This window comes from Schistocerca piceifrons, chromosome 4 (assembly GCF_021461385.2).
Source record: "Schistocerca piceifrons isolate TAMUIC-IGC-003096 chromosome 4, iqSchPice1.1, whole genome shotgun sequence".
Taxonomy (NCBI): domain Eukaryota; kingdom Metazoa; phylum Arthropoda; class Insecta; order Orthoptera; family Acrididae; genus Schistocerca; species Schistocerca piceifrons.
This window is the reverse complement of record NC_060141.1, coordinates 487,190,022-487,205,656: the sequence shown is the minus strand read 5'-3', so window position 1 is coordinate 487,205,656 and position 15,635 is coordinate 487,190,022. Positions and strand designations below refer to the sequence as shown.

Here is a 15,635-nt window from a genome sequence, read left to right as displayed (position 1 = left end):
AAAGCAACCACGTGAAACTAATTTGGAAGGAGAATGGACAGCTCTCAGTGAAGATATCAGTGGATCAAGTAAAAAAAAGCCAGTCACATTCGTGAAGTTTTAAAGATCACTGCATGTGCATCTATTGGCGACTCCACTTAGAGCCAAAGGTATTCATGTCAATATGACAGTTTTATTCAATTGCAGATGTGTCAACATAATTTTTGAGAATAAACTTTTCTTTGGAAGCAAAGGGGTAGCAGGAATAACACAAAACAATGTTGTCAAAAAAAAAGCCTGTGGTGTTTTCTGTATTATAAACACTTCAGTGTATGCTATTTTCCTCACTGCTCAGAGTCTTTGTACCATCATTCCTTTAAAAATAAATTTCATACAGCAATCACCAGAAAAAGTTAGGTATTTATACAGTGATATGTGCACAGGTTTTTTCTTCTTTTTTTCACATTGCCCTTTCACTTCAATGTAGCATAAAACAACATACAGCAGAGTCTTAATAGAGCATCAAGTTCAATACATAGAAGGTTCCAAAATTTATGTTTCCACTCTTTGAATTTTAGTGATGCAACACATCATCACAGCCATAAATGTGCAAAATGACTTACTGGCAACAACAACAGCACCTCTACAGCACCACAAAGCATATTGTCAAATAAGCAGTAATTTCAACTGCAACAGGACTATATTTACAGGCAATCACAACCACATCTCTCTCTGTATCCAGTGTCTATGGCTTTGTGACATACACAATGTCATTCTAATTGCAAAATACAAAGACCTAATGTGATTAATTGTTGATATGTGGATATACTGGTGTGTACGCACGGCTTCAAGATCTTTCATGCTCGCACTAAAATGTTATGAGGCGAGTGTGAATAATGGGTGCAAAATTGTTAAAAACTTAACAAGGTCAAAACATAACTAACATCCTAAAACACAGGTGTGCAAGCACACATGCATGCACACAACTACAAAAATCAAGTGCATTGCCAGACTGAAAACTTACTGGGGAAAAAAAGGTGATGGGGGGGATTAAAATCATACAGCAGACAGCAGTAGCTGCCCAATAGTTGGGCTGGAATGAAAAGGAAGAGTCAGCCATTTCGCAATACACTAACACTTCCATCATAAAAGATTATGCTGAAGTCCAGACAATTCACAAAACTTCAAAACCTGTACCTCGCTTGTCTCATCGTCAGCTAAAATAAACGGAAGATTCCCACTGAAATTCCATTTAATGGTATGAAATCTAGATGCATAGGTGGACACACAATTAGCTAAATATTAGTTTGACAAATGTTTCACCTGTGAGGGACTCTATAGCTTGGTGATAAGATGGAGTGCCCTTTCTTACTGTTAAAAGCAGTTTTCATTTCAGCTGGTTGGGCAAACTATTAGTATTGTTCACCTATATCACAAGGATGTCTGTTTGCAACTCCATATGGTTAAACTATGAAAATTAAACATTTGCTCAACCACACTACACACCATTAGAATTCTACTTTTGTGTCAAACAGAATGGACACAGAGTACACTACCAAACTGAAGGTTACAGATGCCATGAAATAAGTGGTTATACATATTAGCTGATTCCATTCTCTTCAACATCATAAATGCTCTTTAAAAATTTATTATACATTGGGTAGTGCTGTGTCTTTTAATAAGTTCATGCTTTTTATATTTGACTACCTATGTTCAAAATCATACAAAATTTATTTTTGTATGGGCTTAAAAGTTCAGGGAGCAGTCAGTCTTGTAACCTGCTGGAAAGAGGATATTTCTATGAGACCTATCTTTTAACGAAAAATTCTTGAACTCCATAGTACACAGAATCTTGCTTAATGATACTGGAATACATTCTAATACACTATTTTTGTAGTTGTCTATTATAGCTCTTTCGTTCCAAAGCTGTCTCATCAAATGACCTACTATCACAGTTTATCTTGAGTACTTGGGTGTTAGTGATTGCAGGCAGCCCAGCCAAATCACTAACATGTTTTCTGGTTATTAGAGTCAGGAGACAAAAGAAGTTATAGCTCATCAACTGCAGTTCTCGCATGTGTATGTACATAAATACAATTATGGTGTGGTAAGTGTACTAGAAACATATGTTTCATCTCAATGATCACTTACCTTCCTGAAGCACTGAGCTTCTTGAGGCCCTGGTGACTTTTCCTAGAGATATGTACTTCATCATGTATATGCAGTCTTGTCAAAATGCCCTCACATTATCACAAGTAACTCCATCAATGTGTTCAATAGTAGTTGCGTAACTATACTTCTGACATATTGCAATAGGTAACTGGTGGCTCTGATCACCATCTTTATCATACGCATGTGCCTAGCAGAGCTCACCAATGTGTCCAATGATTTAAGGAATGAAAATAATGTGAGCACTGTTACATTCTGAGAATTATTCTCCCCCCACCCCTCCCCAACATAACTAACAATTTCATATGATAATTAATTTAGAAGAGCTCTAGGTAATACTACTAAGAAATGTTTTCTACTTTGATGTAGTGGATAGTGTTGTTGTTAATTTATTAATACGAGTTCAATTAAAAGTAAACATTAATGTACTACACTGTTAGACGTCCTGCAGAATTCTCAATGACGAATACGACAATAATAACGTTTCAAAAAGCAACAAAACTTGTTTATGGGTAAAATATCATGGTTCTGTACCAAATTTTATTGCACTTGCATACTATGATTCTGTGTGTATCAGTTACAAACAATAGCTTATAATTTCTTTGTTCTGAAAAAACAAACATGACTCTCACTTGGCATAGTTTATCTACTCATATGAATACACCCATATAATCAGTAAATATACAGTCGCTTAAAACTTCAAAACATGTCAGTCAAATGCAGCATAAGCATATATTGTTCACAAGTCAACAATGTGAATAAAATTCACAGTATCATGAGAGAAGGCCATACCGATATAATTTGTAAGTACATAAACACCTAATATGAAAAATTACATATTATCCTGAATTAATTTTTACATACAGAGAAACTTGAGCAGAGTGGATACTGAATTTATTGAACTCAGACAGTAAATACAGTAAATACACAAGACATGACATTTCAAAATTTTGTTGAAATAATGAAGCACAGTATGTTAACAGCTGGCAGAATTATGTAAATTTAGATTACATTAGAGTCTGGAGACCAAACTGCAGTCCAAACATTGGACTGTCAAAGGTGAAAGTGCACAGAAACAAGAAGAAACATGTTTCTTGTGGGAAAAAGACATGGTAAGTGTGTCTGAAACTTTCAATGTAATCAACTTCATTGACTACATCAAAAGTCTATAGTAATGACTGGCTGTTATATGGAGCATTGGTGAACTGTTTCCATGACGCTTAAGATCACTGAGCACAACAACATTATCACACTGGGACAATGTGCCTAATAACACATAGGACATTGTGATTGTAAATGAGCACAAGCTGAGTTTCAAAACAATTCCACCACTAACTGTTATCACCTGACTTGATCCCATGTACCTTTCTCTGTTTCCTACTTACTAGCAATGACGACTGATGATGATGATGATGATGATGATGATGATGTTGATAAAGGAAAGACTTTTTATTGAATTAAGTCAGTATCTGTCCTACTAACAAGTACTAATCAGAGTTCAAAAGCCCCTTTTTTTCCTTGAGAAAATTAAAAAGCTGTAAACTTGTTGGTCCAAACGCATTGGGCACCAGAAGGATTACAATAAAAAAATGAATAGCCATAAAGTCTACTTATTAACTACATAACAAGTGACAGGCAAATCCAGACCAAGAAACATCGAAAATTTAACACCTACACACCATGTGCATTAATAAATCATAACATACCAGTACTGGTCCCTACTCAACAACTAACAAGTTGATGGTTGAAATGACCTCATAAAAAGCATATAAAAATAGGAAAAATACAACAGACACATGGGAAAACAACTAATGACAAATGAAATAACCTGTTGTTAATACTTTTTTTGAGAGGGGGTGGGGGGTACTCAGAACAGCTTTTACGGAAATTGACAAAAGGCAAACAGCTAACAGTAATGAAACAGTACAATTTACACAGACTCCTATAACAATTGTAACATGATATCACAAGGAAAGTTGAGAGGAATTACTTTTGAGTGTAGTAGATGTTGTGATTAGTCAACTATTTACACAATGTAACAGACTGGTTGATCTTATAAGAACAGCATAAGTAGAATTCTGAGACTTGCCACTGAAATGAAAGTGGGGCACATATTTGAGCCCTAAAACTATAGTTCACAGTCTGAAAGACTACATTTCCTCCAAACATCTTCATGCAATTCAAAGTATACATTAAGGAATTTAAATGCAACACTAAGACAAGAGCAGAATTAGAAAAATGATCTGCCAGCTGTATAATACAGGTATAGAGGGGAAAAAATGTATAGATGAACTTCATGAAAAATGTAGCAGATTATAGTTCCGAAATCACAGATAACTGTGACAGGAAATAACACCTCATGCACAAATGATAAACGAAGTTGGAAGTCATAACGTCAATTGCACTGTCAGCACCATAGCAGCATTAACTGGCAATGAACAAAATCATGTAGGACAAGTATGTTATGTAAAATCAATTACTGGGGTATAAATGTGTGGAAAAGGAGTCACTAAGAAAAATGTAAAGCTGACCACCATTCACTGGCTGGTTTGCTGAAGTGTCTAATAAGCTGAAAGACGCATTTTTTGTATTCAGAAATGCGTTTAATAATCAACTATAAAAATGAAAAATACAACAAGGAAGATCATCAGTGAGAAACAACTGGCAATGCTTCTTTTTGTGCAGTGGTAAAATTCATTAGCACCTACATTTCCAGCACAAGTTTCTTGAGAGAATGTGATAGTTCAGCAAAGACAAAACTGCAAAATTTCAAACAAGAAATTGAGCCAGAATGAATTCTGTCAGCAATGACAGAAGAGAATAAAAAGTATCTCCTCAAATGTTTTCTTGCTTAAAAGTTGCCTATAAATAAAATGTTCTTCAATTTGAATCCACTCAGTATTAACAGAATTTTAGCAGCAACAAGGTATATTCAATTATTTCTGCACTACATCAATGATACATGTACCTGATAGATTTAATAGAGAACATATCAGACTATGAGCAAACAGTGCAAACACAGGGCAATAGTACCTTCCTCACATAAACATATTTGTGGTTTTCAGTTTATCAATACTTCCCATTCTTTATCTACAAATTTTCTAGTTCGCAGTTCACTGATACACGATTCAACAGAACCAGATGTTGAAATATATTTTCACAGCACAAATTTTGAAACCAAAAATTTGCCATTTTTTCCATTTATCATATTTCCAGGCCTCATACATGAAGTAACATTCCAGTTTCTTATTATTAGACATAATTACGTGGAGTGTTCTTGGCTCTGTAAGTGTGATCTTTTTTACATACAATGAGACTCAATAAAGCCTAAATCTGTGTACAACATAAATGCAAAATACCACATAATGTGAAACAAATATACAGTTATTCTAACAAATTTTGTCATTTTCTCAAATTTCAATTACCCTTCAATATCATAAGAATAACAAGCAGCTGATAATGCACATAATTTTTTCACTCACACTGCCACAGTTTAATAAAACTATGTATCCATTTCATAAATACAATTAAAATTATAACAACCTAATTGCTTCACTTACTACATCAAACAGGTGTACCGTCTGATTCACTAGCGTCAGCGATAGTATTCGACTTGACACTTTCAGTCTCTGAGTACTTTTTATTGTCAGTTGCAAACTTTGTATCATGCATATTTTGAGCATTACACTCATTGGGCTGTCCTGTCTCTGGATGAAAGTTTATATCACCCACAGACCTTGCCCTCCCACAGTGTAAAGTGGCTTCATAAAAGCTACGGCAATGTGCACAAGAACAGTAAGGGTTTTTTGAAGGCCCTATATGATTGCCTGGTTTCTTTAGTGTACCAACAATAGTACCAAATTTCTGAGCTTTTGACAACTGATCAGTACCTGTACCTTGAACAGAAGTGAAAGGTGACACAACACTAGACTCAACTTTTAATGGAGGAGGTGAAGGAGGCTTGGACCCAAATGGACCTATTGCAATACGACGGGCAAACCTGTTTACAGATGGAGGGCCAGAATCACTTAAACTCCCAGCATCACAAATCAGGTGATTAATCCTCAATGGCAAAGTAAGTGATTTAATATCTGCACCTTCACTAGGTGTTGTAGATTTTGCTACTTTTTTAACTGTATTTTCTCTTCGGAGAGATGTTCCAGAACAGCCTCTTCCAATAAAGCTCCATGCATCACCAGTGTCATCATCATCGTCATCATCATCATTGTCTTCATCTTCTTCTGAATCATCCGAATGCTGTGATTTCCACAAGGGAAATGTCCCTTTTCCTAAATGTCTGTATAAGAACTCCTTAAATTTTTGTTGTTGATGCAGACGTTTCTTTTCAATATCAGGTGGTTGCTGAGCACTGCCTTCATCTGCCCATGCCATGGCCTTCTCCTTTATGCGAATTCGATCTGTCATATCAGCATATTCAAAACTATCACTCTGTGTCAAATAGGGGTCAAATTTGTTTACAAAACTTGAGCTGCTCACAGCTGCAGAATCAAGTTCAGTAGAAACGTCCTTCCAGGAAGTTGACATAACTGAGTCCTTGTCATCACACGAAATAGCACAACTCGATATTGTTGACCATGATGGGTCTCTTACTGTACTAGATTGCTCACTTACCAAACCAGATGCACTCTCTTTTAGAGAAGTGTATGAGCTAAGCCTGGATGGGTACTGACTACTGAGAACATCATCACTCTCATAACCCTTTGGTTCCAAACAATAGTTGACGTTGGACTTTTCTTTTAGACTTTCACTTCTTCTGGGTACCTGCTTCAAACCTTTTGGTAAAGAGAATTTACCCATTTTTGTGTGCATCACTCGAAGTTGTTCTGACTCAAAAACTGTCTGTGGTGACGATTCATCTGTTGTGTCAGCTTCTGATGATGCACTGGCATCAGCGTCTTCTGATCCAGTACAGTACACATCAATGTGCACAGTACGAGGTTTCCCTTGGCACTGCTTATTACAGTCAACATCTGGTGTGGAAGACCGGCTGCTTGTTCCTTGAGAAACTTCAGAGTATCTTCTTTGCAGCAAAGGAGATTTTCCACTTAGTCTTGCAGGTGACCTTGACAACCTCTTTGACAGCTGTTCAAAACATATCATTATATATCATTTCAAATCAAAAAATTACAAAAACCATATAAAAATCATATCATATCAAGGAATGTTAATTACCTTTTTCTTCTGTAGTGGCACGCCTGGAACTTGAAGATTTTCAGGTACAACATTATGTCCTGTGTCAGTCTGTGAAGCAGCATCTTGACGTTCCTTATTAGCAGACCGTTCTGGTACTCTTGTGCAAAAATGTGTAGTAAATGTACTACTTTTTCTGTTATGACAATCTGGCACCTGATTAATGTTGCATATTTCACAATTTTCTGGTATTGTGGAGAACCCTGACGTGTATGGTGGTCTCGCATGGTAACAAGCACGATCACCACAATGATAATGAAAAGATTGCAATTTCTCCCCTGGATTTGCCAATACAATGCTACAAGTGCTTTTACAGCGTCTGTCATATGGATGCTGAGATGCTTTTGCTGACTGGGATCCACCACTATACTGTCTGCTAACATCATGTTGTGATGACCGTGGTGGTGTAGTTGTGAATAAAATGTTTCCACGCTGAAATCCATAGCAAGGACGCAAAGTTGTAGATGCACTGCTCGTAGTGGTTGGTTTTTGCCATGAACAGTCCATAGACACATTGCTTCCAGAGAGCTGAGCAGTTGGAGTTTGTGCTCCATGAGAAAATGTGACTTCAGCATGAACTGACCACTCTTGCAGTACTTTGGGTGTACTCTGCATATTGAATGAGATCCATTACACTACACTTTTGACTGTTTCAATGAATTTTGCATTACTACATCATGATCAAATGGACATTTTCTCCAATTTCTTTCACCAGACATTTAACTGCAACATTTGCAGCAATATTTTTCTGGTAACAAAGTAAGAAAATAAATTACAGAAAAATGTCAACTCCCACTAGTATGTATAAAAACTGGTGTTAAGCTTATTGCTCCCTCATTTTATAACTGAGAAGGTGCAGAAATAGTGTGATGAATACACTATTCTCTGAGCTGGCTGACTGTGTTCAGTTTAAAAAAAAAAAATTTTCAACAAACAAGGTCAATGAATGTGACAGCTGTGCCTCCAGAAAATTTTCAAGATGGGCAAAGATGAAGTGTTGTTTTGAAACAGTTGGAGTCAATAAGATTGCACATACACCTATCAAAAATTGCCTTAGATGAAACACATACACTGTAGAACACTCATCAGTTTCACATATGAGAGCCGCCAATAGTAAGGATTGCAATCACAACACAACATACTTTCATTATCTTCAAACAGAAATATTTAACTGTTCACGATCACTAGCAACAAAAATGTATCACAATAACCGTCACAACATAATAACACAAAGAGAGTGCAACAGCATCAGAGATCCTGATAGCCAACAGAGTTAAATATCGTCCTCTGACATATCCTCATTCAGAAATCACACTGCAATGGCCACAGAAAACATTATTATACACGAAGTATGCTTTAATGGCGACCATGCGGAAGAGTTCAAGTTTGTTTTGATGTGTTGCGCGGTGGCATGACCAGAGGAAGCAGCTGGCCGTATCCCTGCATCTGTGTGCAAGTCCCCCACGACAGTGCCAGCTGGCGCCATGTCAAAAACTCCAAGCTGTAAGCCAACTACCGTAGTTTACGATTTGAGTATCTGCCTCCGGCTATATCAGCAGCGATGTTTTAAAAGAATACCAACGAAAAATGTAGAAACGGCTTCCTCATTTTTCGAGGCTACAGCGTAAAGGTGTCGGGCCGCGGCTTGGGTGCGAGCGTCGATACTACGGGAGATTGAGGGCGGCAGCCCCCTCGACTTTTGGCTGGTTACTGCCGCTACCGCCTGCCGCTATTTCTAGACTGCCGCCCGCCCACAGACAGCCTCCAGGCACTGGCAAGTCTGCCCGCACAAGCGCAGTTACAAAACCGCATGCGCTTCGCTAGCACGCGCGCCCCTCTTCCACTGTAAAGAGCGGTGGCGACGACCAAATTTGGCCAGATATTAAAAACGCGCCGTCACCCTCGTTCATATTAATGATTTTTCTTCATCCTCTAGGCCAGGTGACGCTAATCAGTTTTCGGATTGGTGCTTTTAACAAGACTTCTCACCGGCAAAAAATCTCTCTTGAAATCGCGATGGTTGCCTACGACTGGCCAGCAACTTAGTAATTCCATTACTGATGAGGCGAACAAGCCAAGGGCCATCACCCGAGTTAACTTCGCTTAGTAGAAGACGGGTCAAAATAAGCGAACACGTGTCTCGGCCTACCTGTAGATACTCGAACGTTTCTGGAAAAAAAAAAAAAAAAAAAAAAAAAAACGAAGGTCAAAGTTTTCGAGGTACTATCTATGCATTTTTCGGTGCGATATCGTCAGAAGTTATGGTGCCTCAGTGGTTAGCATCGCCGCTTCTTAATTTTGAGCACAGTGTTCGAAACCTCGTTTTTTTAACTTTATTTCTATTGTTTTCATTTATCTTTCATTTATCTGCCCATGTTCGTAGGAGGTTACTACCCGAACATTTCTTATCAAATTAAGAGGGTACAAGAGTGTTGTATTAACTGTAAAATTAGAAATGGTTTCACACGAAGTGTCAAAAATTTATTACATAATATATGTGTGTATGGCATGTTGAGAGGTTACAATCGCTTTAAATTCTCATATCAATTCTTATATTTTATTCATATGTTTATTCTTCAGGAAGATTTGGTGCTTCCCCTTGGATGATACCGAGCGTAGAAACATTCAAAACATACACATTCCTAACACCACGAGCATCGCACGAAGGTAAATTTGCCACGGGGACATATGTTCGTATGGATCTCATTCGGAAAACGTCTTTAACACTACTGAAGATTTCGCGCCTTGGCAATGATTTCGTGGCAAACCATGCATGACGGATCACATTGCTGATCGTGAATCAGGATACGCTACAGGAATTTCACCGAAAACAATTTCAAATAATTTTCTTTTTAAATTCATTCATCTAACATACAATTACTAGACGAATAAGGACAACTTTATACCGACATATACTGGAAAACATTCGTGCAGTAATCTTCTACAGACATGAGTACATAAATGAAAAACAAAAATAAAATCAATAATCGGGTTTCGAACTATGTGCCACCATTCTGTTCGAGGACACAGCGCGGTACAAGGTACATGAAGTACCCGGAAAGTATCTCGAAAACTTTGAGTGTCTTTTTTCCAGAAACGATCGACTACCTATGTATAAGCCGAGACCTCTCTTCCACTGAGCGAAGTTGCTGGGAAATCGGGTTGTGGCACTTGCCGAGTTCCCTCGTAAGTTACATTAGTCTGGGTGTCACATATTTACATCACAATAAATCGTGAGGAAGGTGCATAGATCTTCAAAAAACGGACCACTTCTCATGCTCTTGTATTTCAATCACTACATCACTAAGACCACAACAGTTTCACTACCTCTTACGCCAGAAAGTTTCAAAATACATCGCTTGCACACTTCCATTGTTTGTATCTGCATCTTAATGGAAAGTAAAGGTTTTCACCCGTTTATGATAAGGCGGCATAAAAGCGGTCACAATTTCGGACCAGATTAGTGTGGACAGGAAGAACGCCTTCCGGAGGAAATGTCATGGCATGTTCTTGTGAGACTTATGACAATCTGAATCTGGATGGTACGGTGGAATTTGAACCTCGAACCCTCCTGAATTAACAGTCTACTGTGCCACTTTGCTTAACAGGGGCACGAATATCATCCTAGATATTAAATGAAGAAGTTGGTTGTCAAGTGTTCCTGTTGCTGGAGAGAGATATACTAAATTTTGAGGAACAGCGGAAATTATCAAAATGTATAGCTGGCCACTAAGTTTTGATACATGGAAATGCAAAACTGCGGAATTATAAAGCAAACAGGTGAAGAACTATGACTTTTCAATACTAGTCAGACATGAAGGAGGAAAAAGAAAACAGAGTATCTCCAATAAACAGAAGCAACAACAATAAACAATATCGACACGGGAACCATACAGTTGCATAATGAAAATAGTAGTACACTTGGTTGTCCTGGGAACTACGGTACATATGCAAAGAAACTGCATGCGAAGTAATTGTTTGTTACTGGTCCTAAGAAGAAATATTTACTTCTTTGTCATATTCAGTTCGGTAGAGCCACGTAGCAATATGGATGTAACATCATTCAGTAAAACTATACTATTTGGTGCGATGAGGTCGTTCAGTCAGGGCAAGTGAAGTTCTTTCGTTTTGCTCAAAATTATCGACCGAATGCTGGCAAGAGTAATTAACTGATCATCCAAAGTAAGAGAGTAATCAACAAGAGTACAAAGTAATATACTTCCATGTATGAGAAAGTAGCAAACAGGCAAGCATGACATACATAATGTGTACAGACTTATTACTCCGTAGTCGCAATTAATGTGTCAGCAGCAGAAACTTGCGATGCACATGTCCGACTGATCAATGGTCACTTTAATCTGTAGCCCGGCTTTCGGGATTTATTAGTAGCAACATCTACGATAAGTAGCAGGAATAAATGACTCTCACTTTCGTTTCCATAAAGTTGAATACTACTTTACCACACACAACTATTTCCACGTGTGTCCTTAACAATCAGCAAAACGACTATTACAGCAGGCGATCATCGGCTGAGAGATAGGTTCCATCGTTCACGAGAGCGCTGCACAGAGAAATCACGCTCAGTATTCTGCAATGACCCGAATTCTATAGTGAATAAATTTCTTAGATTCACGACTCATAAGTGGATACAAAACAGACAGGCATAATTTTCACTGCACAACTGAATCTCAAGACTTTCCTGCTTCATGGCTACTTACTATCAGTGAATCGGCGGAAGAAAGTGTTATCTTGGTAGAGTATTTTGCGTTATTGCGTGCTATATGTTATTACATTCAAATCGAAGAACATAAGTAAGATAAAGCAATTTATATAGCAGGCATCGCTTTCTAGCGGCACGTAGGAAACTACTCGTTGCCAGCAAGTGTTGAATTCTAAAACACAACAGATTATGTGACAAGACTAATCCTCACTTAGCTGAGGGTTAGGCATTCCTTCCGTAGCTGCATCAATTACTTCGGCTAAAAAGCACAGCATGTGACTTTTAAATATGTCATTTGTTCTCTGCATCACCGCGAAGCTGTTAACCGTGACGCTGTCAAATATTTTAAAAAATGAAATAAATTACACACATACTTGAGTTACGATTCCTAAGAAACTGGTTTTTCTGTGGACGACCAGAGAGGGAGAAAGGCGTTTTGCATCAACAGTCTATTTGACTAGAATTCACTTATATTTTTCCTTAATTTCTTTTAGGCTTCTAGTTTGAAGGTACAATAACATCAATCAGTTTCAATTAAATTTATTTTGTCCTAAACTGCTCCGATAATGCAGGGAACAGATGACTAATTAAATGAGTACAGCCAGTGCAATGTTGTTTTATGGATAACTGTATTTCAGCACAATACTTATTTACATGAATAAAAATGCCAAAATCATCTCGATAACGGAAACGCCATTAGCCTGTTTTATAAACAACAGAATTTCATGCCCAATTTTCAAACGACTTGGAAAAGTCAGAATTTCTGAAGGTAGCCGAGGGTTTCTTATCCTGCTGTTCTATGTGCTCTCCAATGAGGAACTTCAGACTTAGGCAGTAATCGTTTAAATTTCGAATACGTACCTTTAATTGGAAAATAAGGATTATGTTTTGTACTTTCTCAAGCCTCTAGTGCATAACAGTTTAAGAAACCAGGCACGAGATCTCTTATGAAGTCTGTCGTTAATTACTGCCTAGGATAGGATAGCAGTGGAGATCATAAACCTAAGGCTTGAGATAATAATGACAACTATTTACGCAAGAAAGCGGCAGCTTATGTACATAAAAATATTCAGCTACCTCCCTAATGAACACAAGTACTCGAAGAATCTGGGCTTGGATGAGGGGAAGAGGCAAGTAGTGTTACTTTCGCGTTGAATGACGAAATAATTTTGGGGTTCACGACAAACGGCTCTGGGTGCACTTCCATTTGGTCAATATAGTTACAGCACAGAAACGCTATGAGAAATATGTCTGAAAAGGCAGCGCGCACAATAACGGTTGGGGGGGGGGGGGGTCTTGGTGCATGGTTCCTATTTGAGTTAGGAACATGGGGTGAGAAGTTTTTGGTTTAGCCTGGACAAGCGCCTATTCCTATAGCCAGTCGAACATCTTTCTTACTTTAGTTATGTTGCAGTACATTAAACAAGGTTTGATGATGATGATGATGATGATGATGATTGGTTAGTGGGATGTTCAACTGCGCGGTCATCATCAGCGCCCGTACAAAGTCTCAATTTGTTCACGGTCCAATTTTTACACATTTGTAGCCACTGTCACGAATAATGGCGATGAGGATGAAGGGATGAGGCCATCCTCGTCACAAACACCCAGTACCCGGGCAGAGAGAATCGAACGCGTAATCCAGAGGCAGCAACGCCTGCCACTAGGCCACGAGCTGCGGACTAAACAAGATTTTAACGACGAATCGGTGATTGTGCCCGGGCAAATTTTGCAAATCTATTAATTTCTTTTGCAAAAGATTTCAATTGGGCTAAAATTAATATTAAGCTTTTACGAGCAAAAAAAGAACACGTTTTTCTGGGAGCTTTTTGAAGAGAGCCACTTCTGTAATTTAAACTTTTACGAATCGGTACAAACTTTGCAAGAAGGTAGATAAATGGATAAGTCAAAACGAATTTTTATCCAATAATTTTTATCCGATGTCTAAGTCGAGCTAACTGTGAACGGAACGCTCGGAAACTTTTAAAATGGGTCAAGTAAGTAAAAAATGCGTCCCTGCGGTTAAACCGAAACATATCTTGCTTCGTTCGGATTTTACGGGGGGAGGGAGGATAGGGTTTCCTGGGATGATTTTGTATACTTCAAACTTGTACTAATCGCTTTAAATTTTGTAAGAAGACAGACAAATACAAGTAATTAATGATCGTCATTTTTTTGTGAAAGCTTTACGCGTTAACCCTGCTTCCCCAGTGCGGGTTGATTTCTTCCCCTAGGGGACCATTTCTCCTCCAAACACGCCACCTGTTACTTGTGTGCTCCTACAGGGTGGGATAACGTCTGCAACAGAAAGTATCCGAGGGTGTTGATGCTTCCATCCTAAACTTTAATGACATGTTGTGTCATACTGCACGACATGACAAAAACCACGCTGGTTGACACGATGGCACGTGTCATGTTATACAACATAACACCATATATTACATGATATGAGTACCAAGTACTAACAAGAAAAAAACGCGAATATATCAAGATGTTTTGAGTAAAATGTCTTTGAAGCTGCCAGATACGTCGTAAAGCTTGTTCCCTTTTTTTACATCCCTAACTCCGTCCAGGACATATTCGCCTTTTTGTGCTTTGATTGAAACATTTTTTTTATTTGCTCTATGTGTGTTCTAACTTTCTCTAAATCGATACTAAATTCGTACAATTTCGGCATATGGGTATTTTATTTCCTTAATACGCAAATTCTTTATTATTTGTGAGAACGTTCCAACCTCTGTACGAGATTTATGTAGTTCTTACAGCCTCTTTAAATGGGGGAAACTACACCATAAGGGTTTATATTATCACCAATAATTTCTTCAGTTGGCGATTCACTGGTTGACATTAACGCTTACATTACAAACGGTTGTCAAAGCTGTTCCAGAATCACTCGTGAGCAACTGAATTAGACACTACCCCCACTCGTCCTGACGACAACGGCGACACATCGTGGTGTAGAATCGAGCGTATATGAGACAGAATGGGTCAGTCTGAACTTTCAGGTGGGTAATTTATTGCAGCACACTCGCGTTAAGATTAATGAAGGCGTAAGTGATGATATTAAAGAAACGACAATGAGTGCCTTTAATCGAGTTCGAACAGGTGGTTGCATTATTTACACTACTGATCGCAGATGAACTGTTGTTGATGAGCCCAAAAATATTCGAAGTCGAGAAGTGAACGAAAATAAATGAGATGTGTGAGATCGGCTGGTAACTTCGGGGGACGAGTCTGATTGTTAAGAGAAAAGAAATTCCTGTCTAAAGATTAGCATGCTTTGTTGTGTACGAGTAAACATGATCAGAAAAGGTGTGCCGATGAATAAAGCTGTAAAGGCGCCCGCCACCGATGTTGTTTACCGAGTTTCTGAGAAGTAGAGCAACACGTGTCCCAGTTTACTGTAAGACACACAACGCTTCGTCCTCTACAAATATCCAACCGCTACAAGAACCATTCCTACACTTGAAAGCTACCTACTAAGCAGCGACAATAATTTTTGGATAGAAGTAGGTTGCAATACGGGTTCACCATCCACAAGCTGTCTGAAAAGGGT

The 15,635-nt window shown here is 38.3% G+C and overlaps 1 protein-coding gene across 5 annotated transcripts in view; it reads right to left on the bottom strand.

The window, feature by feature from the left end:
- LOC124794789 (serine/threonine-protein kinase N) overlaps positions 1-15,635 on the bottom strand; it is a 317,306-nt gene that overhangs the window by 115,781 nt on the left and 185,890 nt on the right. The window contains exon 1 of one of the 5 annotated variants that reach the window (XM_047258439.1): positions 7,342-9,061. The exons of the other annotated variants lie outside the window; for them this stretch is intronic. Within the exon in view, the coding sequence (XP_047114395.1) occupies positions 7,342-7,974 (633 nt within the window). The 5' untranslated portion in view covers positions 7,975-9,061. Of the gene's footprint in view, positions 1-7,341; positions 9,062-15,635 lie in introns of those variants that run through there. 5 annotated transcript variants of the gene reach the window in all.